This window comes from Salmo trutta, chromosome 4 (assembly GCF_901001165.1).
Source record: "Salmo trutta chromosome 4, fSalTru1.1, whole genome shotgun sequence".
NCBI classification, from domain to species: Eukaryota; Metazoa; Chordata; class Actinopteri; order Salmoniformes; family Salmonidae; genus Salmo; species Salmo trutta.
Genome location: NC_042960.1, coordinates 58,971,519 through 58,997,583, shown reverse-complemented (window position 1 = coordinate 58,997,583; position 26,065 = coordinate 58,971,519). Strand labels below are relative to the sequence as shown.

At 42.2% G+C, this 26,065-nt stretch overlaps 1 protein-coding gene across 1 annotated transcript; it reads left to right on the top strand.

Annotated features, from left to right (window-relative positions):
- The first annotated feature begins 894 nt into the window (after nucleotides 1-894).
- On the top strand, nucleotides 895-22,546 carry slc13a1 (solute carrier family 13 member 1). The gene is made up of 15 exons (XM_029751539.1): nucleotides 895-1,116; nucleotides 7,042-7,170; nucleotides 7,892-8,028; nucleotides 14,371-14,555; nucleotides 14,660-14,699; nucleotides 14,946-15,009; nucleotides 17,201-17,358; nucleotides 17,905-18,024; nucleotides 19,382-19,480; nucleotides 19,616-19,720; nucleotides 19,854-19,960; nucleotides 20,180-20,274; nucleotides 21,084-21,245; nucleotides 21,571-21,708; nucleotides 21,923-22,546. Exons 1-15 carry the CDS (start codon nucleotides 1,012-1,014, stop codon nucleotides 22,064-22,066), a joined length of 1,788 nt encoding a protein of 595 aa, XP_029607399.1. The 5' UTR covers nucleotides 895-1,011; the 3' UTR covers nucleotides 22,067-22,546.
- Nucleotides 22,547-26,065: the final 3,519 nt, after the last annotated feature.

The following is a 26,065-nucleotide window of genomic DNA, read 5'->3' as shown; positions in this document are numbered from 1 at the left end:
TGTTGTATTGGATTTGCACCAAACATAACACTTTGTATTTGGATCAAAAGGGCTTTGCCACATATTTTGCAATATTACTTTAGTGCCTTGTTGCAAACAGGATACATGTATTTTTATTCTGTACAGGCTTCCTTCTTTTCACACAGTCAATTAGGTTAGTAGTGTGGAATTGTACTTTTTTTTATTTAACCAGGCAAGTCAGTTAAGAACAAATTCTTATTTACAATGATGGCCAACCAGGGAACAGTGTGTTAACTGCCTTGTTCAGGGGCAGAACAATATATTTTTACCTTGTCAGCTCCGGGTTTCGATCCAGCAACCTTTCGGTTACAGGCCCATTGCTCTAACCACTAGGCTACCTGCCACCCCTGAGTAACTACAATGTTGTTGATCCATCACAGCCATTAAACTCTGTAACTGTTTTAAAGTCACCATTGGCCTCATGATGAAATCTCTGAGTGGTTTCCTTCCTCTCTGGCAACTGAGAGGAAGGACACAGATAATTGTATGTGTGGGGTACAGAGATGAGGTAATCATTCAAAAATTATGTTAAACACTGTTATGCAACTAATTATGTGACTTAAGCAAATTTGCAATAACAAAAGTGTTGAAAAATTATTGACTCAAGACATTTCAGCTTGATTTTTTAAATGAATTAGTAAATATATATATATTTTTTTAATCAAAAAACAATTCAATTTTGTCCTTATGGGATATTGTGTGTAGGCCAGTGACAAAACATCTAAATGTAATCCATTTTAACTTCAGGCTATAGCACAGAAAAACGTGGAAAAAGTCAAGGGTTATGAATACTTTCTGAAGGCACTGTACATTACTACACACAGGTCTCACATTCTCTCTCAAGGCCTCACTCTGGGCATGCCCAGTGGCAGACCGTTAAACAATAAAGATTTATGGCTGGCCAAGTAGACAGGATAAGAGAGCGGTGAGTGCCTGAAGAAATGTCTTTAGTCAATTCAACACTCACCAGGGATTACTAAACTGTTTGACATGATGAAGAGGTTTCTGAGAGTTGTCTGGAACTACCACAAACTCCTCATCATCATCCTCACCCCCGTGCTGCTGCTGCCTCTTCCACTGGTCATCCAAGGAAAGGTGAGGGAGAGCATACCCTTCTCTCTCACACACACACACACTCATATTTTACATTTTAGTCATTTAGCAGACGCTCTTATCCAGAGCACCTTACAGTTAGTGCATTCATCTTAAGATAGCTATGTGAGACAACACGTCACAATCGTATCAAGTACAATTTCCCTCAAAAAGGTATTTATCAGCAAAGTCAGTGCTAGTAGGCAAAGTCAAGTTAATTGTTTTATCTTTTTTGGGGGCGGTCTGTGAGAGTTGTCTAAGATACTCTTCAAAGGTAGGGTTTCAGACACAACACATACCCAGAACCGGACACTCAGGACAGAACAGACCATTTATACACCCACACAAAAAAACTTTTAGGTACAAATGTTGTTACATACTGTAGTCACCACACATTCTCATACTTTAACACTGACACATCCACAAACAAATTAATTAATACATGCAGTGGTACAGAACATGTGAAGTTCATCACAATTTATTGGCTTATCTTTGTTTGTACTTGTATACGCAATTCAGGTTTTAGCTGCCATGTATAAAAAATAAAAATAAACATGGAAAACCAGGCATGCATCGAAAACCAACCCCACAAACATAATCCTTTCATTTGAATGCATCTATTAAAAGTCTTTGTATTTTACAACGATTTGAACAAAAAAACAGATTGAGTATTCAAGTCATGTCTCGCCAGAAACAACAGCCCAGAGAAATGCGATATCATTCATTTTAGACATTTAGTGAGGTATTTAAAAAAAATCTGGATTGTACAGTAGCAAATAAATACACAATCCAGGACATTTGTCTCAGGGGCACTGAATGGTATTGACTGATGTGCATTTCAAAATGAACAATTTCCAGGATATGGCTTGACCTGAACTGCTATTTCCTCAGCCTCTCTCTCCCACTTTCCACATGATATGTCAGGGCATCTCTTGATTCATATAGCCTAGCTTACAGTATATACACACTGAGTATAGCAAACATAGGTTTAGTTGGTCTTTCCATGACATAGACTGACCTGGTGAATCCAGCTGAAAGCTATCATCCCTTATTGATGTCACCTGTTAAATTAACTACAATCAGTGTAGATGAAGGGGAGGAGACAGGTTAAAGATTGAGATGTGGATTGCGTATGTGTGCCATTCAGATGGTTAATGGGCAAGACAAAATATTTGTGCCTTTGAACTGGGTATGGTAGTTTGAGTGTGTCAAGATCCGCAACACTGCTGGGGTTTTCACGCTCAAAAGTTTCCTGTGTCTATTAAGAATGGTCCACCACCCAAAGGACATCCGGCCAACTTGACAACTGTGGGAAGCATTGGAGTCAACATGGGCCAGCATCCCTGTGGAACGCTTTCGACACCTTGTAGAGTCCATGCCCTGACGAATTGAGGCTGTTTCGAAGGCAAAAGGGGGTGCAACTAATATTAATTTTCCTAATGTTTTGTACAGTCAGTGATGAAGATGAAGCCTAGGCTACTCACAGGTGATGGCCAATGTGCTCATGCCAATAGCCTATCTCAATATAAGCTACTTTGTTAAACATTGCTGTTCACTCAGAATAGCAAAAAAATTTTGAAGATGTTTTGGAAGGGCTTCTACAAAGATATTAGTCTTTTCTTTTCAGCAGTAGGCATTTGCTTTCCAAATGGTATGCCTACGTTTTTCTTGGAATTGTATTTCTCAGGATTGTATTAATGAAATTTGCGAAAGGCAAATTGACAGCCGCAACCAACCATATCAATATAATCCATAGATGGCAGTTCCCATTCAAGTCAGCACTGGCAGCCATTGCTAGTGTACCCATGAGTTTAACAAAGTGCTTGGGTTAGAGATTCCAAAATCCTTCTATGGATTATATGTCTATGGCCACAATGCAACAATTTGTTCTTATTTGGCATGCTCGCTGCCCAAATTGCGGCCTTCACGATTAAGTGCATGTAATAAAACTTAATCTACAGCACATTTTTTTAAGCTATTGATTCTCTGTGGCTAAATTATGCTCCCTGGTGTAGTATTATGAATTATGTTATTTATGTCTGTTCGGACAGGAGTAATATAATTTTGGGAATTTAAATTAATAATAATTTCAGTATAATAAACCTTAAATAATAGTAAAGTAAGTGTGCTGCAGCAGCCCCTGATAAATAGAAACAAACAAACACATTTAAAAAATGTTACCCTCTTTTTCTCCCCAATTTCGTGATATTCAATTACGATCTTGTCTCATCGCTGCAGCTCCCCAACAGGCTTGTGAGAGGCAAAGGTCAAGTCATGTGTCCTCAGAAATATGATCCGCCAAACCGTGCTCCTTAACACCCACCAGGAAGTCAACCGCACCAATGTGTCGGAGGAAACACTGTTCAACTGACGACCGAAGTCAGGCTGCAGGCGCCTGGCTCACTACAAGGAGTCGCTAGAGCGCAATGAGCCAAGTAAAGCCCCCCCACTGGCCAGACCCTCCCGTAAACTGGACCACACTGGGCCAATTATGCGCCGCCCTATGGGACTCCCAGTCACAGCCTGGGAATGAACCAGTGGTCTGTAGTGACGCCTCAAGCACTGCAATGCAGTGCCTTAGACCGCTGCGCCACTTGGGAGGCCAGCACACCTACTTTTTGAAGCTATGGATTCTACTAATTTTGCCGTAGGTCAGAGAGACATTTTTGCGGTTTTGAAGGCAATTTCCTGCAATTCTATAAATTTTGCCATGACTTAATAGGACATATGAGTGACAAAATCAAAATGGGGGCCTCCTGGAGGTCAGGGCTCCTGGGCATGTGCCCTGCGTGCCCGGTCGGTAATTCATCCATGATTACAAGTTTAGATAGCTGACTAGACTAATTTACCAATCTAATTTTTATGTTATTTTTTATCAACAATAACAAAAAAGACCTATATTATTCCTGACAAAATGTATGGTTTGTATGCCAATCGACAAGGACGCAGCCTTTTGAGGCAACATTTCTAGGCAGGACATCAAAATTGGTACGTCCCAATCCCAAGGTACACTCAAATAGTGCAGTGTAGTTAGCTTTACATTAAAGATTCTGATTTTTGTCATTAATACCTCTTAAACGTAACGTGGAAGAATGATATACATACTCTGAATCAGCTGACGATAGCGAGCAAGTTACACCCCTTGTTTTTGCAATTCGGTGTCATATTTTATTTTTGGTGTCGAAATGTAGCTAAAACGTTGCTCTCCTCTTATGGCTAGGGGGCAGTATTTTCACGGCTGGATAAAAAACGTACCCGATTTAATCTGATTATTAGTCCTGCCCAGAAACTAGAATATGCATATAATTATTAGCTTTGGAGAGAAAACACTCCACAGTTTCTGAAACTGTTTGAATGGTGTCTGTGAGTATAACAGAACTCCTATGGCAGGCAAAAACCTGAGATGCTTCTGTTCAGGAAGTACCCTGTTTGAACATTTCTTGCCCTTGTTGATTCTCTCTATCTATTACAAGGGATCTCTGCTGTTACGTGACACTTCCCACGTCTCCAATGAAGTCTCAGAGCCCGGGAAAAACAGGAATGACGTAATTCAAAGCCCTGGCTGAAGCACACGAGAGCAAAAGCTAAGTGGTCACTCAGTGGACTAAGCCTTACGCTCGCGACCCGCCCCGCCCCCGGCTTTCGGTTTTTCCCTCAGTATACAGACAGGCAGATTCCCGGTCAAAATATTATCGCTTTTCTACGAGATAAATTGCATAAAAATTGGTTTTAAACAGCGGTTGACATGCTTCGAAGAACGGTAATGGAATATTTAGAATTTTTTTGTCAAATTCTGCGTCATGCTCGTGGCCGAGATTTAGCGTTGGGATAGTGTCTAGAACGCACGAACAAAACGTCTTGATGGAACATAACGATGGATTATTTGGGACCAAACCTACATTTGTTATTGAAGTAGAAGTCCTGGCAGTGTATTCTGACGAAGAACAAGCAAGGTAAGAACATTTTTCTTATAGGAAATGTGATTTTGGTGAAGGCTAAACTGGTTGGGTGTCTAAATAGCTAGCCCTGTGATGCCGGGCTATGTACTTAGATTATTGCAAAATGTGCTTCATCCGAAAAGCTATTTTAAAATCGGACATATCGAGTGCATAGAGGAGTTCTGTATCTATAATTCTTAAAATAATTGTTATGCTTTTTGTGAACGTTTATCGTGAGTAATTTAGTAAAATCACCGGAAGTGTTCGGTGGGAATGCTAGTTCTGAACGTCACATGCTAATGTAAAAAGCTGGTTTTTGATATAAATATGAACTTGATTGAACAGACATGCATGTATTGTATAACATAATGTCCTAGGTGTGTCATCTGATGAAGATCATCAAAGGTTAGTGCTGCATTTAGCTATGGTTTGGGTTTATGTGACATGATATGCTAGCTTGAAAAATGGGTGTCTGATTATTTCTGGCTGGGTACTCTGCTGACATAATCTAATGTTTTGCTTTCGCTGTAAAGCCTTTTTGAAATCGGACAGTGTGGTTAGATAAAGGAGAGTCTTGTCTTTAAATAGCTGTAAAATAGTCATATGTTTGAAAAATGGAAGTTTTCGGATTTTAGAGGAGTTTGTATTTCGCGCCCCGCCCATCACTGGATATTGGAGCAGACGTTCCGCTAGCGGAACGTGTAGATGTAAGAGGTTATTAAGGGACCATTTTAAAACTGCAACACTTCTCAACCACATGACATATGGCTCTCAAATCAATTTGACATTGTTTTGAGACCGCCTTTCTCGAATCCACAGCAATTAGTTGAGCTTTTTTTAAATTTTATCAATTGATTTTTATTTCACTTTACAGATAAATACTTCCTTAAAATGTCAATAGCTTGCACCCCAAAGGATTTACAAGAATACAACCAACTGTTACTGGTTCAGGGACATCGCCTGTCCAATCAACAGTAATTACTTTAGAATCTTTTGACTTTGGCTATTTCTATTAATTTAATTTAATTATTTATCAAAAATACTTGCTTAAATCTTCAATAACTTCGACCCCTAAGGACTTTCATGAATAAAACCAACGTATTAGTTCAGGGACCTTGTCTGTACAATCTTCAGCAAATACTTTTGTATTTTTTCATACCACCTTTTAATATTAGTTATCAACGAATACAAAACCATGTTAACCTGAAAATGCAGTGCAATTTAATAATATGCACAGGTGTGATAGTTATATTAATTAATCACAATGTAAGCCTACTCATAGAAAAAACATTGGCACCTCTAATGCAATATTAGCTTCACAGTGAAACACCACTATTCTGGCTATTAATCATTCTTAAAAAGTCAGTAAAATTGCTTATTTAGCCATCTCAAAAAAATCATATCCTGTATCATGCGTGCAAGTCTGTCCACAACGATGGAGCAGCAGACCAAGCAATATGCTTCGAGGAGGACCCTATACCGTAGAATAATTATTCTGTCAATTTAATTCATGAACAGGTCCTGAGATCGATTCTGTTACTTGTTATTCGTGTCAGATATTTCCATTTTGGGATAGTTGTTTACTAAATTGCTAGCACTAGTTGCTCAAGCTGCTACAGTGGCTACAATGTAAACAAACGTCTCGTGCTCAGTGGAACGCGAATGTGTTCTCACGTGATGCTGCCTTCGATTCCCGTCCCAAATGGCAGTTGCCAACTGGAGTGCAACCTATTAAGGTAGTTGCCTTTGGAAGCAGGTAGGCAGCTGAATTTGGATTGGGACACACAAACACACAGCTTATGATGATAACGAGATGCCCTTGGAAAACATTTATAACTATTACAAATTACTTTTCATTTTAGTTGACGAAAATGGGACGAGACAAGAATTCCACGTGAGACTAATGTACGTTTGACTTGACATGAAGCTCATTTTCATATTTTTTTCCCAATCCTAAGCATGTTGTTTTTTTCCTTTTGCCCTCTTCTAGGTGTCAGAATGTGCATTCATACTGTGTGTCATGGCAGTGTACTGGCTGACAGAAGCCCTGCCACTGGCAGCCACAGCTCTGCTCCCAGCCTTGCTCTTCCCTCTCTTTGGCATCATGAAGTCCTCTCAGGTGAACATTGCACAATTTTATTGCATTCAATTGTGTGTGTGTAACTATTTTAAATTATAATAAAAATCAGCAAAAATATAGATTAATGGATTTTCCAGGAAGCCGACGTTACGTAACCTGGCTGCTCTCCATCTCACTTTCATGTTTGATAAAACATATGACAAAACTCCTCTGGTTTGATTAATGAATCCATAAATGTATAAATGCAGGAGCATTTATTGCATTATTATCATATCACAATCAGCTCCTAAATCCTTATGCCCCACTCACGTTATGTAGGAAACTCGAAACATTTCCAACTTGCTAACTTAGGCGGAAAAGTCAGATCCTGAGTTTTCCACTTGGGAGGTACCAGAATCAACCACTAAGAAGCTCTACGCAAATAACTTACATTCATTTTAATTTGGAGGACCCGAGTTTCAGACATGACGTGAACGTGGCATTAGTCTGTAATAATCTGTTTATTATCTATTTGTTATTAACAATCTCAGTGCCCAGCCCTGTATGGTTTTATTGGCTTGGCAAAATGACACAGAAGGCATAATGTTCTTGCCATCCTTACTAGACAAATAAAAAGTTAGTATTGTTTGTGAAATGTCCTCTTAACAAGTTGATTAAATGTCAAATCTGACCGCTTTATTGGCATATTGATCAACATGTCTAAGATCTTCTACCGCTCTCTTTTCCTGCTGTTCTCCCTCCTTCCTTCTCTCATGTCCAGGTGGCTGGGGTGTACTTCAAAGACTTCCACCTGCTGTTGATCGGGGTCATCTGCCTGGCAACGTCTATAGAGAAGTGGGGTCTCCACCGGAGGATAGCACTTAGGCTGGTCACTCTGGTCGGTGTCAATCCTGGATGGTGAGAACTTTCTCTCTGCCGCATAAGGAGGGAGAGATCGGTTTGTTGTTTTTAAAGTCTCTGAAAAAGTGTTCTATTGAAAAAGTTATTAGCTACCTATTGAATTTGGATCCAGCAACATGGTTAGCCTCAGTTGCTGGGACCGCTACTATGCATCCAGGGATCCTGCCAACCAAAAGTCTGAAGAGCTGCTTGGGGTAGCAGCTAGCTTAGCTGCTAACTAGCTATCAAGCCAGGAAGGTTTCCAGGAAGGTTGAACCCAGCCCGCGACGCGAATAGTCCTTTTGGCGGGGACCACGGATTGTCCCGGGCTTGTGGCTGTCTAAATCCCTGCTGTTTGTTGCTGTTTCCATCTGCCCTGCAACCTGCCCTGTTTGGAACTGCGTGGAGTACTAGCATTAGGCATTAGCCTACGTTGCTACCATGACATTCCAAAACCAAAGCCAGTGGAAGTAATGGAGAAGACAGTGTTTCTCTATCACAGGTGAAGGATCTTAAAAATTATTTTTTAAAAAGGGTTCTACAAGCAGTTGTTATAACAACAGGAAAATAGCTTCAAGAGCTTTGTCCAAATACTATGGATTCAATGGATTCAACTAACAAAAGAATACACGATCTGACCAGAGAGGTCAAGGATCTTAAGAATAGCTTGCAGAGGTGGATGTCCTGAAAGAGACTTGCAGCAATATAACAACAAACTGTAAGTCACGCAAGATGACATCAGCACAGTCAGTGAATCATTATTAAGAATGACTGCGAAAACAGACTAGTGGGACAATCAAGGAAGAATAACATTGTTGTGGATGGCATACCAGAGTCTTCACATACTAGGCCGAGTCTAATGAGAAAGTAAGAAAAATGGTCACTGAAAAGCTGCAGATGGATAATAGGAAGATTGAAGTGGATTGCGCCCACAGGTCTGAAAAACCTGTAACCAGCCCAGGTGACAGACCTAGGCCAATAGTGGTCAAGTTAAGGTTTAAGGACAAGATAGCTGTTCTGTAGCGAGCCAAGAACTTGAGAGGAAACAACATCTTCTTTAACGAGGACTACTCGGAAGCTGTGTGCCAGATGCAGAATGAAAGCTGCCAGAGAGCGTGGGGACATTGCTTACATCCACTATGACAGGCTCACTGGCCGTGTCCGAATACCCATACTAAGTGTGCTACATACTTAAACTGCATACTATTTACTCATTGTCGCATACTATTTAGCCGTACCGTTTAGTAAAAAGTATTCACTATGCCATGGCCGCAATGCTCCTGATTGGCTGAGTAGGTGGAGCGGGGGCCGAGTGTGGGTGGATTTGCTTCGCATTAACCAGCCTGATAATAGCAAATTTACAATTTGATTAATTTCTTTAAACGCTAAATAGAAAAGGAATTGAGTAACAGGAAAACTCAGGCTGGTTATAGGCAGACTATTACATTCAACCTATACCCAGTGCTTAATTTGAGCCGGATTCTGCCGGAACAGAATCTGGCACCTCTCCGTATAGGACTGTTTCGTTCCGGAACCTAAACAGCAAAAAAAGAAATGCCCCTTTTTCAGGACCCTGTCTTTCAAAGATAATTCGTAAAAACCCAAATAACTTCACAGATCTTTATTGTGAATGGCTTGAACACTGTTTCCCATGCTTGTTCAATGAACCGTAAACAATTAATGAACATGCACCTGTGGAATGGTCGTTAAGACGCTAATAGCTTACAGACGGTAGGCAATTAAGGTCACAGTTATGAAAACTTAGGACACTAAAGAGGCCTTTCTACTGACTCTGAAAACCACCAAAAGAAAGATGCCCAGGGTCCCTGCTCATCTGCGTGAACGTGCCTTAGGCATCCTGCAAGGAGGCATGAGGACTGCAGATATGGCCAGGGCAATAAATTGCAATGTCCGTACTGTGAGATGCCTAAGACAGCACTACAGGGAGACAGCCCGGACAGCTGATCATCCTCGCAGTGGCAGACCACGTGTAACACCTGCACAGGATCGGTACATCCGAACATCACACCTGCGGGACAGGTATAGGATGGCAACAACAACTACCTGAGTTACACCAGGAATGCACAATCCCTCCATCAGTGCTCAGACTGTCCGCAATAGGCTGAGAGAGGCTGGACTGAGGGCCTGTAGGCATGTTGTAAGGCAGGTCCTTACCAGACATCACCGACAACAACGTCGCCTATGGGCACAAACCCACCGTCGCTGGACCAGACAGGACTGGCAAAAAGTGCTCTTCACTGACGAGTCGCGGTTTTTGTCTCACCAGGGGTGATGGTCGGATTGGCGTTCATCATCGAAGGAAGGAGTGTTATAACGAGGCCTGTACTCTGGAGCGGGATTTATTTGGAGGTGGAGTGTCCGTCATGGTCTGGGGCGGTGTGTCACGGCATCATCGGACTGAGCTTGTTGTCATTGCAGACAATCTCAACGCTGTGCGTTACAGAGATGACATCCTCCTCCCTCATGTGGTGCCCTTCCTGCAGGTTCACCCTGACCTGACCCTCCAGCATGACAATGCCACCAGCCATACTGCTCGTTCTGTGCGTGATTTCCTGCAAGACAGGAATGTCAGTGTTCTGCCATGGCCAGCGAAGAGCCTGGATCTCAATCCCATTGAGCACGTCTGGGACCTGTTGGATCGGAGGGTGAGGGCTAGGGCCATTCCCCCCCAGAAATGTCCGGGAACTTGCAGGTGCCTTGGTGGAAGAGTGGGGTAACATCTCACAGCAAGAACTGGCAAATCTGGTGCAGTCCATGAGGAGGAGATGCACTGCAGTACTTAATGCAGCTGGTGGCCACACCAGATACTGACTGTTACTTTTGATTTTGACACCCCCTTTGTTCAGGGACACATTATTCAATTTCTGTTAGTCACACGTCTGTGGAAATTGTTCAGTTCATGTCTCAGTTGTTAAATCTTGTTATGTTCATAGAAATATTTACACATGTTAACCTCTTGACGGTCGCCTAGGACAGGGGGCGCTACAGCGATTTTTGAAAAAAATACGTTCCCATTTTAAACGGCCTCCTACTCAAACCCAGAAGCTAGGATATGCATATAATTAATAGATGTGGATAGAAAACACCCTAAAGTTTCTAAAACTGTTTGAATGGTGTCTGTGAGGATAACAGAACTCATATGGCAGTCAAAACCCCGAGACAGTTTCTAACAGGATGTGGAAATCTGATTTGCGGACTCAACTTCAGCACTTTGCCTATAAATCACACCGTGAGTTAGGATTCATTGAGCACTTCCTATGGCTTCCACTAGATGTCCCCAGTCTTTACAAAGTGGTTTGAGTCTTCTACAGTACGAACTGACCGAATGAGAGGCTGTTGATCTTGGTCACATGGGGAGGGCCATTACCGTTATGACGCGGGCACCCCTGGCTACCCTCCCCTTTCGAAACGTTTTGAAAGACAATGCAACCGTCCCCATGGAATATTATTGAAGCTCTGGTTGAAAAAGGCCCTAAAGATTTATGTTATACAACGTTTGACATGTTTGAACGAACTTAACCTCTCTGGGCCAGTGGGACGCTTGCGTCCCACCTACTCAACAGCCAGTGGAATCCCGTGGTGCGTTATTCAAATACCTTAGAAATGCTATTACTTCAATTTCTCAAACATATGACTATTTTACAGCATTTTAAAGACAAGACTCTCGTTAATCTAACCACACTGTCTGATTTCAAAAAGGCTTTACAACGAAAGCAAAACATTAGATTATGTCAGCAGAGTACCCAGCCAGAAATAATCAGACACCCATTTTTCAAGCTAGCATATAATGTCACATAAACCCAAACCACAGCTAAATGCAGCACTAACCTTTGATGATCTTCATCAGATGACAATCCTAGGACATTATGTTATACAATACATGCATGTTTTGTTCAATCAAGTTCATATTTATATCAAAAACCAGCTTTTTACATTAGCATGTGACTAGCATGTGACTAGCATTCCCACCGAACACTTCCGGTGAATTTACTAAATTACTCACGATAAACGTTCACAAAAAACATAACAATTATTTTAAGAATTATAGATATAGAACTCCTTTATGCAATCGTGGTGTCCGATTTTAAAATAGCTTTTCGGTGAAAGCACATTTTGCAATATTCTGAGTAGATAGCCGGCCATCATGGCTAGCTATTTTGACACCCACCAAGTTTGGCACTCGCCAAACTCAGATTTACTATAAGAAAAATTGGATGACCTTTGCTGTTCTTCGTCAGAATGCAATCCCAGGACTTCTACTTCAACACCCAATGTTGTTTTTGTTCCAAATAATCCATAGTTATATCCAAATAGCTGCGTTTTGTTCTTGCGTTCAAGACACTATCCGAAGGGTGACGCGCCGGCGTGTATCGTGACAAAAAATTTCAAAATATTCCATTACCGTACTTCGAAGCATGTCAAACGCTGTTTAAAATCAATTTTTATGCGATTTTTCTCGTAAAATAGCGATAATATTCCGACCGGGAGACCTTGTTTTCGTTCAAACACTGAAAATAGAAAATGGAGTCTTCACATGCACGCGCGCACCCGTTTCATTGTTCTCAGAACAACCACTTTCCAAAACCCCTACTGTTTTTCGCCCAGGGACTGCAGAGTCATCATTCCCCGTTCTGGCGCCTTCTGAGAGCCTATGGGAGCCTTAGAAAATGTCACGTTACAGCAGAGATCCTCTATTTTTGATAAGGAGGCTATAGAAGGACAAGAAATGGTCAGACAGGGCACTTCCTGTATGGAATCTTCTCAGGTTTTGGCCTGCCATATGAGTTCTGTTATACTCACAGACACCATTCAAACAGTTTTAGAAACTTTAGGGTGTTTTCTATCCAAATCAAATAATTATATGCATATTCTAGTTTCTGGGCAGGAGTAATAACCAGATTAAATCGGGTACACTTTTTATCCGCCCGTGAAAATACTGCCCCCTATCCTAAACAGGTTAACCCTGCACCTTAGAGACTGCTGCCCTATGTACATAGTCATTGAACACTGGTCACTTTAATAATGTTCACATACTGTTTTACTCATTTCATATGTATATACTGTATTCTAGTCAAGGCTCATCCTATATAAACTACTGCTGTACACGTCTTTTCTATTGATTTACTATCAATACACACCATCATGTACATTCCAGACTCTGTCATTGCTCGTTGCAATATTTCCATATTTCTTAATTCCTTTATTTTTATTGGATTTTTTGTGGATGGGGGGATTTGCAGTGTATTGTTAGGTATTACTGCACTGATGGTGATAGGAGCATAAGCATTCCACTAGACCCGTGATAGCATCTGCAAAATGTGTACGCGACCAATACAATTTTATTTGAATTTGATTTCTAAACTGTCAGTCAAAACATATTGATTCAATGGTTGTAAAGATGGGGAGAGGTCCGTCTGTGATAAAGAGATGCTTTGCATTTTTTAAACCACACTCCACAAAGCAATTACTGCAGACTCTAGTTTTATCTTATCTTAATTATCGCCCAGTCATATGGTCAGGTGCTGCAAAGGACCTAGAAAAACTGCAGCTGGCCCAGAATAGAGCATCACATCTTGCTCTTCACTGTAATCAGAGGGCTAATATCAATACTATGCATGCCAGACTCTCTTGGCTAAATGTAGAATAGAGACTGACTGCATCACTTGTTCATTTATAAGAAAATTGCACATTGTTTGCATAGTCAGCTTACACACAGCTCTGACACACATTTTACCCACCAGACATGCCACCAAGGGTCTTTTCACAGTCCCCAAATACAGAACAAATTCAAAAAAAGGTAAAGTATTTTATAGAGCCATGATTGTATGGAACTCTTCCATCTCAGATTGCTCAAGTGAACAGCCAACCTGGTTTAAAAAAAAACCCAGATAAAGCAACACCTCACGGCACAATGCCCCTATTTGACCTAGATATTTTGTGTGTATGTACTGGTATGTAGGCTGTGTGTGACATTTTAAATGTATGTAGTTCTGTCCTTGATCTTTTCTTGTCTGTTAATGTTCTGCATTATGTCATATTTCACGTTGTGTGTGGACCCCAGGAAGAGTAGCTGCTGATTTCGCAACAGCTAATGGGGATCCTAATAAAATACCAAAAATACCAAATGTGTCACCATCTTGGAGGACCATGTGTTTTAAAAGGTATCAACACTAACACAGCAGAAGAGCTATATCTCAAGTTCTAATAGAATGCTCTGAATCACCATTTAGGAGAAAAAAAATAATCTGAATTGGGCGGCCTGTGTAAACGCAGTCTAAGGGTAATTTGGCAAACCACCCATTTTCATTGGTTAACGCCCTTGTGGATGTCTCTTTGCAGGCTGATGTTGGGCTTCATGAACAGCTGTGCCTTCCTCTCCATGTGGGTCCAAAACACATCCGCCGTTGCCATGGTGATGCCCATCGTTGAGGCGATCATTCAGCAAATCTTGAATGCAGAGGGAGAAGGTGAGCAGCGGCAGCGAACAATGACGGGCACCAGCAACCTTGGCCTAGAACTGGAAGGTGAGAATCAACAATAATGATCCATACATTGTTTACCCACAGAACTTAGTTATTGGTAGGAATTTAAGATTTGGAAGATTCAGAACGCCACATTATTCCAACAGAGACTGAGGGACCGTGTGAGAAAAATGAAGAGCCAGTAAGGTATTTTGGAGTTCCTCTGCATATATTTAACATTCTTAAAATGATCCCCCAAATTACTTCAAAATGTCTTTACCTTTAAAGCAGTCAATGGAGAAGGAGAGACAACAATCCAAGATTTGGATTTGTTTACACTGTCAACAACCATCTGATAGCGTAAACATTTTCATTAGCATTGTATCAATTGTCCTCATACCTTGTCTTGCTTTAATTTCACGTAAGTAATATTTTTTTTTAAATCTCTGGTAGAACAAATAAGGAACCAGATGAAATGGAGTACAGTATTCCAGAGGAAGCACCATCTCAGACCAATGTAAGTTGTACAGGTACAGTGGCTTGCGAAAGTATTCACCCCCCTTGGCATTTTTCCTATTTTGTCGCCTTACAACCTGGAATTAAAATAGATTTTTGGGGGGTTTATATCATTTGATTTACACAACATACCTACCACTTTGAAGATGCAAAATAGTTTTTATTGTGAAACAAACAAGAAAGACAAAAAAAACCAGAAAACCTGAGCGTGCATAACTATTCAACCCCCCAAAGTCAATACTTTGTAGAGCCACCTTTTGCAGCAATTACAGCTGCAAGTCTCTTGCGGTATGTTGCTATATGCTTGGCACATCTAGCCACTGGGGTTTTTGCCCATTCTTCAAGGCAAAACTGCTCCAGCTCCTTCAAGTTGGATGGGTTCCGCTGGTGTACAGCAATCTTTAAGTCATACCACAGATTCTCAATTGGATTGAGGTCTGGGCTTTGACTAGGCCATTCCAAGACATTTAAATGTTTCCCCTTAAACAACTAGAGTGTTGCTTTAGCAGTATGCTTAGAGTCATTGTCCTTCTGGAAGGTGAACCTCTGTCCCAGTCTCAATTCTCTGAAAGACTGAAACAGGTTTCCTTCAAGAAGATCCCTGTATTTAGCACCATCCATCATTCCTTCAATTCTGACCAGTTTCTCAGTTCCTGCCAATGAAAAACATCCCCACAGCATAATGCGGTGGGTGGTGTTTTCAGGGTGATGAGAGGTGTTGGGTTTGCACCAGACATAGCGTTTTCTTTGATGGCCAAAAAGCTACATTTTAGTCTCATCTGACCAGAGTACCTTCTTCCATATGTTTGGGGAGTCTCACACCAAACGTGTTAGCTTATTTTTTTCTTTAAGCAATGGCTTTTTGGTGGCCACTCTTCTGTAAAGCCCAGCTCTGTGGAGTGTACGGCTTAAAGTGGTCCTATGGACAGATACTCCAATCTCCGCTGTGGAGCTTTGCAGCTCCTTCAGGGTTATCTTTGGTCTCTTTGTTGCCCCTCTGATTAATGCCCTCCTTGCCTGGTCGGTGAGTTTTGGTGGCCGGCCCTCTCTTGGCAGGTTTGTTGTGGTGCAATATTCTTTCAATTTTTTATTTAATGGTGCTCTGTGGGACGTTCAAAGTTTCAGATATTTTTTCAGAACCAACCCCTGATCTGTACTTCTCCACAACTTTGTCCCTGACCTGTTTGGAGAGCTCCTTGGTCTTCATGGTGCCGCTTGCTTGGCGGTGCCCCTTGCTTAGTGGTGTTGCAGACTCTGGGGCCTTTCAGAACAGGTATATATATACTGAGATCATATGACAGATCATGTGACACATATTGCACACAGGTGGACTTTATTTAAATAATTATGTGACTTCTGAAGGTAATTGGTTTCACCAGATCGTATTTAGGGGCTTCATAGCAAAGGGGGTGAATACATATGCACGCACCACTTTTCCGTTTTTTTTTAACAATTTTTTTTCTTCATTTCACTTCACCAATTTGAACTATTTGGTGTATGTCCATTACATGAAATCAAAATAAAAAGTAATTTAAATTACAGGTTGTAATGCAACAAAATAGGAAAAACGGCAAGGGGGATGAATACTTTTGCAAGACACTGTAACTGCCAAAATAAAGGAAACTCCAACAAAGCGTCTTAGGGCATTGGGCCACCACGAGCCACCAGAACAGCTTCAATGTGCCTTGGTATCGAATCTACGAGTGTCTGGAACTCTATTGGATGGATGCAACACCATTCTTCTATAAGAAATTCCAGAATTTGGTGTTCTGTTGATGGTGATGGAAAATTCCGTCTCAGGCATCACTCCAGATTCTCCCATAAGTGTTCAACTGGGTTGAGATCTGGTGACTGACACCCACTCACTCTTTAAACCCCCTATGTACTTTTGAGACCCCCCTTTCAAAAGTCACAGATCTTTTCATTAAAGCCATGGTAGCCAAAAATAATGGGCAACTGGGCATTTTTATACATGTCCCTAAGCATGATGGGGTGTTAGTTATATCTTTTTTTTAAGCAACAGCTTTCAATATACTTTGTATTAGTCGTTTACTTAAAGGGTTTCCTTTATTTTGACAGATACCTGTAGATAGCTCACTAATCTAAAGGTTATGACACTGCCATATCACAATGGGCTTCTAACATGGTCAAGACAGTAAATGACACACTACCATCTCTTTGTCTTCTTAAAGGCGATTGGGCAAAAGATAGAGGGGCGCTACCGGAGTAAGAGAGAACACATGATGTGCAAGGGGCTGTGCCTAAGCATCACATACTCTTCCTCTATAGGAGGGATTGCCACCCTTCCTGGGACCTCCCCCAACCTCATCTTTTCAGAGTACATCCATCAGTGAGTTCTCCATCAGCTATATCTAGTGGTGGTCAGACTTTATATACAATGTATATCACAGGAGGCAGCTGAGGCTCAATGTCTGGAACGGAGTAAATGGAATGGCATCAAACACCTGGAAACGATGTGTTTGATGTATTGATACCATTCCACTTATTCCGCTACAGTCATTACCACAAGACCATTCTTACCAATTAAAGTGCCACCTACCTCCTGCGACATATCTCTATACTGTATGCAATAGAAATCTTGAGAATGCATCGTAACAGAGGAATACAAGTGGCTTGGTCAATGATACATAGAGTATGATAGAAAGGGCTGCATTCTGTATGGCGCAATACTACTGTATACTTGAACATGCTAAAATGTTTTTTCTATTCTACTGAGCTGTTTACTTCATGTTCATATTATATTATTTCTTATTGTTGTTGCATCGTCGAGAAGGAACCTGCAAGTAAGCATTTTGTTGGACGGTGTATACCATGTATCCCATACAGACTACTAATAAAACTTCAAACATCTCCATTCAACCCTATTCATTGACAGGTTTTACCCAGAATGCACCTCTGTAAACTTTGGAAACTGGATCGTCTTGTGTCTGCCAATCAGCATCATTGCTTTGCTGTTGTCATGGATATGGCTGCACTGGATGTTCATTGGCTCAGAGTGAGTAAACACCATTTCAAGGCGTTAATGAGCATTTCACCTTTTATTGACTCAATACTCCAGTTTCTGGCTTGTCTCATCAGATCATGATTGTCGTTAACCTAAATTGGCCTCATCCTTGACCCTAAGTATCACCTTATCCGTTCAGTGTTCTTTCCTCACCGTTCGTTCCTCCCTCCCATCACTCACTCTTATGTCTTAACTTCTCACTCAAACACCCTTTTACACCAGGGCTCTCTGTCTGTCACTGTAAAAGGTAACCACCAGTACCACAGGGCAGACTGGCCTGCATGAGTAATTTATTAACTGAAAGGCTTACTCATGCTACAACAAGCGAGGAGGGGCTAATCATCCATACTGTAATGCTTTAGTTAGAAGAAGTGTCGGAGTCAGGCGCAGGACACATGGATGAGTGTAAACAATAACGTGTTTACAAAATCATAATCAAACTTCTTCCACATCCAAAATACAACAATCACAAAACAGGAGACAATCACAGACAAGACAAACAGGGAAGCCAGAGGGTTAAATAATGAACATAATCAGGGAATCATAAACAGGTGTGAATAATAAAGACAAAAGCAAACGAACAGGGAAACAGATCGGTGGCAACTAGGAAGCCGGTGACGTCGACCGCCGAACGCCGCCTGAACAAGGAGAGGTGCCGACTTCGGTAGAAGTCGTGACACATACAGCACGTGTCGAAACTCAAGAGCCCATTTAATCCTGGGTTTGAGTAAAAAAAAAGGTTTTGATTCTTAGTTTTTTTTCTGGAGAAAAAAAAATATGTCAAATCGTCATTGAAATTACTAAAAACCAAATCGAAACAGTGCAGAAATCATAACGGACATAGATTTATATAGTTTCTTCACTTGGTGTAACTTGCCAACAGTCATCGAAGCAAACGCTAGAAAGTCAGGAAGCATCGGAAATTGGTAACCATCATCTAAACAAAAGCTAGGAAATCAGGGAGCATAGAAAATTCCAAAAAGCGATGCATAAAGAAGAATGTTTTGCACATTTTGAGGAAATATAATTCATTTTAAGTGCGGCCTTCCAGACCTAGCCCCGTACAAACCATCCTCATCTCGCGAGCTCACATTCTGTTTCGCTACATGGCTAGAGATCAGGATGAGGCTACTCCGGACCTTGGTCACAACCGAATGTGGCCCGTGGGCAAAATTAGTTTGACACCCCTGGTCTACAGAACTGGGGGAAGCCCCATTAACGTTTAGCTGACTGTCATGTTAATTGTCCTGTTTGAAGCAGTTTTCCCTGAATGGCACAACTATTTTTGAATGCTTTGAAAAAGTGAATCTTCCGTCAACAATGTCATGTGTTCAATAAACCTATGCAGCTTCAGGGTGCTGTTCCGTCCTAGTGGAGAGCGCTCTGAGAGCGAGACTGCAACAGCCAGAGTCATAGAGGAGGACTACAACACGCTGGGTCCTATGAGGTGACCCTTAAAGCTTTACCACCTTGTTTCCTCTTTTTTTGTTTGAATATCTGTGTTGATTAGAAAGTTCATGCATTCTTTTGTTTGAGAGTGTCTGTGTATTGCAAGACATCCAATCCTAACAGCCTGTTAAAGTCCACAGGAGGTTGTGACCGCGTTCATCTTCATCCTGATGGTGGCGCTGTGGGTCTTCAGAGACCCTGGATTTATGCCAGGCTGGGCCTCAATCTTCCTCCCTGAGTGAGTTCGATACCCTCTTCTACTATAACTTTTTACAGAGCAGCGTCACTCCCCAGCAACACATGCACTTCATATTTTAAAAGGTTTTGTGATATGGGACTAAAAGGCACATGTCCTCATTCTCTTCATGTAGATATGCGGGCTACATCAGTGACGCCACCGTGGCCCTACTGCTGGGGCTTGTGTTCTTCATCATGCCAGCACACAAGCCTTCTGCAGATAAACACGGTATCAAATATGGTACGGTACCCCGAATAGCATTACACCTGGGCATAATCACAGAGATGGTAGCCCATAAGAAAGATAAATGATAACTGCCTACAATTTAACAGTAAAGCGTTTCGCCAGTGCACCCACTATTTTCTTAATCGTTGTCATATAAACTATTGCACAGATTGTGTTTCTGTGGCAGCGTAACAGGCTTCATGAGGGTTCAACTTTCGGTTTCTCTGTTTCTAGAGGCCATGATCTCGTGGAAAGAGTTCCAGGCCTGTATGCCATGGGAGGTCGCCCTACTTGTTGGTGGGGGCTTTGCACTTGCTGAGGGCACCCAGGTACCATCTTGTCTAAAACCTTTACACTCCAGCCATTTCATAATCAATGTGTCAAGGAAATTAGTCACCCCTGTGTTAAAAGTATTCCATGCTTAGGCTATTTTATTTAACCCTTATTTACCAGGTAAGTTGACTGAGAACACATTCTCATTTACAATAACGACCTGGGGAATAGTTACAGGGGATAGGAGAGGGGATGAATAAGGCAATTGTAAACTGGGGTTGATTAGGTGACCGTGATGGTATGAGGGCCAGATTGGGAATTTAGCCAGGACACCATGGTTAACACCCCTACTCTTACGATAAGTGCCATGGGATCTTTAGTGACCACAGAGAGTCAGGGCACCCGTTTAACGTCACATCCGAAAGACAGCATCCTACACAGGGCAATGTCCCCAATCACTGCCCTGGAGCATTGGGATATTATATATTTATTTTGACAGGAAGCCCAATTCTGATATTTTTTTATACCTAATTGGTCTTTTGACCAATCAGATCAGCTCTGAAAAAGATCTGATGTGATTGGTTAAAAGACCAATTAGTATAAAGAATTATCAGAATTGGGCTGCCTGTCTAAACGCAGCCATATAGACCATGCCCTTCTTACACAGCCAAAGGTTTGTAGCTATCGCACTGATGTCTGACGCTGCGGTCACATTTTTTTGTGTAATTTGTATGAATATAGAATAAATGTATATTAGGAAAACTAAACACCGACATGTTCCTAAAAGGAAATTTGCCATGATGCTTGCTAATAATAAAACATGTCTACAGCATTCCTATAGTCTGTCTGTCTGTCCCAAATGTAGGTGTCTGGTCTGTCCTCCTGGGTGGCAAACCTGCTATCTCCTCTGGGGAGCCTCCCCATCATAGCAACAGTCACCATTGCCTGTGTCCTTGTCACCTCAGTCACAGAGCTGGCCAGCAATGCAGCCACCATCACCATCTTCCTCCCTATCCTTGCCCCTCTGGTGCGTTCATATATCTTTCCCTCTGAGTTATGAATTATTTGTTTGCAATAATAATTTTTTTCCTCTTTATCCCTTTGTTCCACTTTAAATTGTCTGCTAAATGACTAAATGTTATGCAATATAATTTCTCAGTGGCTAAAAAACGTTAATGGAAATGGCAGTAGGGGGATCATTAGCAACAATATGAACATGATACAAAATAACTACATCTACTACTTTAATAGACATACAGAAATGGAGCGGTCATAAAAACTACAAATAAAACGCTCTCTTCTTTTGGCGTGCATCTGAATGCCTCTTCTTTCCCATTCTCCATGAATGGCAGGCCGAAGCTATCCATGTGAACCCACTCTACGTATTGATACCCACAACCCTCTGCACATCCTTCGCCTTCCTACTTCCCTCATCCAACCCTTCCAATGCCATTGTGTTTGCCTACGGCCACCTCACCACCACGGACATGGTAAGTGCACTACACATAGGCCAGTTTCAAAAGACCCATGTTGAATTAATCCAGAAGGGCTAGTTCTGGTTTAGTTGACCCGGTATACAAAACAAACCCTCATTAGTACACAGGTCAAAGCCTGTTGATGTACCACTAGGTCTGGTTCCCAGGCTAATGAATGCTAACAATGGATTTATGCTTGTCTAATGCTGCTTGAGTATTGTCATTTCAGGTGAAGGCGGGGATTGGTGTGAATGTAATCAGTGTCCTTGCAGTATTATTGGCTGTGACAACATGGGGGATTCCACTGTTTGACTTGAATACCTACCCTGATTGGGCACCTACTCCATCCACGCCAAACATCACTGGATGGTGAAATCAGTCAGGAAAACACTAAATAAGGGGCCATAGAGTGTTTGTCTAATGCTGGGTTCATGCATTCTTCAGAAGTTGGACACTACTATCTGACTAGAAGAGTCAAGGTACAAGCATATTACCACAATGTTCCCCAATTTAATTTCCAACATGGAAGCTGATAAGCAATGTAGTTTTGAGTTCAGGAGTTTTCTAGGAGAAATCACTACATCTCCAATAACTGATCATAACAGCGTCACTGTCAGGAAAATACTTAAATGGTCAATAGCAGAATGTATCCTTCAGTTGCACTTCTAACCCTCACCTCAAGCTTAGAACCCGGGAGGGGCTATGTTAGGAACGATTCTAATAGGGAGTTAGGGCTAAAAGTTGAGGATTCGCCATGTGCCAAAGTGTTTAATTTATTGGACATGTCACTGATCCTTTAACACAATGGCAGGGGAGACCATTTATAAAGAAATCAACTTTGTCAGGAAATACATTCAATAAATGTAATTAATCAACATGTATCATTGTTTTTGTATTGCAAATGGATTTTTGTATTATAAATACAGGACATTGTTGCTCCAAGGACAAATTTATTTCAGTTAATTTGTGCACAATGTCTTTTATTTTCAATGCTGAAGCGTGACAGAGATCGTGAGCTCCTGATTACCCCAACGACAGAGCAAGGCAGTGAAATACTATTTTTGACAACAGTAACTAGGATTTCCAATGCTCTGAATCGATGTTTGTCTAGTATTTTATTAGGATCCTCGATTAGCCGCTTCCAAAACTTTTCCTGGGGTCCAAACAAAAAACAAAACAACAAATAAAATACATAGTTACCATAACATGACTTAATAAGAAATCCCGCTATGCCCTCCGATGAACCTTCAAACAGGCAAAGCGTCAATACAGGACTATGATCGAATCGTACTACACCGGCTCTGAAGTTCATCAGATGTGGCAGGGCTTGCAAACCATTACAGACTACAGAGTCATCCCAAGATGGCGTAGCAGTTCAGACGTCCTTTGTCTTCCTCTTGTCGTGTCCCGTGTATATATATACACTGCTCAAAAAAATAAAGGGAACACTTAAACAACACAATGTAACTCCAAGTCAATCACACTAATGTGAAATCAAACTGTCCACTTAGGAAGCAACACTGATTGACAATAAATTTCACATGCTGTTGTGCAAATGGAATAGACAACAGGTGGAAATTATAGGCAATTAGCAAGACACCCCCAATAAAGGAGTGGTTCTGCACGTGGGGACCACAGACAACTTCTCAGTTCCAATGCTTCCTGGCTGATGTTTTGGTCACTTTTGAATGCTGGCGGTGCTTTCACTCTAGTGGTAGCATGAGACGGAGTCTACAACCCACACAAGTGGCTCAGGTAGTGCAGCTCATCCAGGATGGCACATCAACGCGAGCTGTGGCAAGAACGGTTTGCTGTGTCTGTCAGCGTAGTGTCCAGAGCATGGAGGCGCTACCAGGAGACAGGCCAGTACATCAGGAGACGTGGAGGAGGCCGTAGGAGGGCAACAACCCAGCAGCAGGACAGCTACTTCCGCCTTTGCGCAAGGAGGAGCAGGAGAAGCACTGCCAGAGCCCTGCAAAATGACCTCCAGCAGGCCACAAATGTGCATGTGTCTGCTCAAACGGTCAGAAACAGACTCCATGAGGGTGGTATGAGGGCCCTACGTCCACAGGTGGGGGTTGTGCTTACAGCCCAACACCGTGCAGGACGTTTGGCATTTGCCAGAGAACACCAAGATTGGCAAATTCGCCACTGGCGCCCTGTGCTCTTCACAGATGAAAGCAGGTTCACACTGAGCACGTGACAGAGCACGTGACAGACGTGACAGAGTCTGGAGACGCCGTGGAGAACGTTCTGCTGCCTGCAACATCCTCCAGCATGACCGGTTTGACGGTGGGTCAGTCATGGTGTGGGGTGGCATTCCTTTGGGGGGCCGCACAGCCCTCCATGTGCTCGCTAGAGGTAGCCTGACTGCCATTAGGTACCGAGATGGGATCCTCAGACCCCTTGTGAGACCATATGCTGGTGCGGTTGGCCCTGGGTTCCTCCTAATGCAAGACAATGCTAGACCTCATGTGGCTGGAGTGTGTCAGCAGTTCCTGCAAGAGGAAGGCATTGATGCTATGGACTGGCCCGCCTGTTCCCCAGACCTGAATCCAATTGAGCACATCTGGGACATCATGTCTCGCTCCATCCACCAACGCCACATTGCACCACAGACTGTCCAGGAGTTGGCGGATGCTTTAGTCCAGGTCTGGGAGGAGATCCCTCAGGAGACCATCCGCCACCTCATCAGGAGCATGCCCAGGCGTTGTAGGGAGGTCATACAGGCACGTGGAGGCCACACACACTACTGAGCCTCATTTTGACTTGTTTTAAGGACATTACATCAAAGTTGGATCAGCCTGTAGTGTGGTTTTCCACTTTAATTTTGAGTGCGACTCCAAATCCAGACCTCCATGGGTTGATAAATTGGATTTCCATTGATTATTTTTGTGTGATTTTGTTGTCAGCACATTCAACTATGTAAAGAAAAAAGTATTTAATAAGATTATTTTTTTCATTCAGATCTAGGATGTGTTGTTTAAGTGTTCCCTTTATTTTTTTGAGCAGTATATATATTTACATATTTTCTGTGCATATCTTTTTACATATTTTTTTTTTCTTCTAAAAACTCAACCTCAAAACACTCTCCTGCAACCCGCCTCACCAATTTAAAAAATAAAAGTATTATTTACCTCAAATCTGAAATCCACAACAGAAGCTAGCCAGAGGTTAGCCAGTTCACTGGCTAACGTTGGAGTTCAGCTAGCCACGGTTAGCGGTCGAAAAGCTATCGCCAATTTTTGTACAGCGCGACTCAGACCAGAGCTTACCGGACCTATTCTCTCTCCATATCCCCGGATTTCTACCGCAGGCTCTGGACGTTTACACCTGGATCTTGCAGCTAGCTAGCTGCTACCTGAGTGACTATTGGCCACGTTGGTCCCGGAGTTAACATAAATTATTCCGGAGCTAGCCAGCTGAAGAGTTCCATCAGCCTCTCCTGGGCTACAATCACCTATCCGGATCCGTTTTACTGCCGATGCGGAGCCCCATCGGGCCTTCACGACTGGACCACCAACGTTATCTGCCCGAGGGAGTTATCCAACTGGCCCCTCCGTCGCGACGTAACCCGAATGCCCATCTGCGGCCCGCTAATCGTTAGCTGTCATATCGGCTGCTATCTGAATAGGTCTATCGGACAATTTTCTTGGGCCACTATAACTAACTATTTTTCCAATTGGACTGCCCCCCCCCCCACCACACGGAACCCCACTAATCTACAGACGGAATCGCACGAGGTGGCTAAAAACAGACCTCCATCTTCTACCAGCTTGCTACCTATGGCTCGGCTAGCTATCTAACTCTCACTGGACCCTTTGATCACTCGGCTAAGCATGCCTCTCCTTAATGTCAATATGCCTTGTCCATTGCTGTTCTGGTTAGTGTTTATTGGCTTATTTCACTGTAGAGCCTCTAGCCCTGATCATTATACCTTATCCAACCTCTCAGTTCCTCCACCCACACATGCTATGACATCTTCTGGTTTCAATGATGTTTCTAGAGACAATATCTCTCTCATCATCACTAAATGCCTAGGTTTACATCCACTGTACTCACATCCTACCATACCTTTGTCTGTACATTATACCATGAAGCTATTTTATCGCCCCCAGAAACCTGCTCCTTTTTCTCTCTATTCCGGACGTAACAGACGACCAATTCTTATAGCTTTTAGCCGTACCCTGATCCTTATACTTCTCTGTTCCTCTGGTGATGTAGAGGTGAATCCAGGCCCTGCTGTGCCTAGCTCTACTCCTACTCCCCAGGTGCTCTCTTTTGATGACTTCTGTAACCGTAATAGCCTTGGTTTCATGCATGTTAACATTAGAAGCCTCCTCCCTAAGTTTATTTTATTCACTGCTTTAGC

Coding starts and splice junctions, on each gene's coding strand:
- slc13a1 (XM_029751539.1), top strand. CDS start 1,012: ATGATGAAGAGGTTTCTGAGAGTTGTCTGGAACTACCACAAACTCCTC. Junction 17,359..17,904: donor TTTTCAGAGTACATCCATCA/GTGAGTTCTCCA, acceptor ATTCATTGACAG/GTTTTACCCAGAATGCACCT. Junction 21,709..21,922: donor ACCTCACCACCACGGACATG/GTAAGTGCACTA, acceptor TTGTCATTTCAG/GTGAAGGCGGGGATTGGTGT.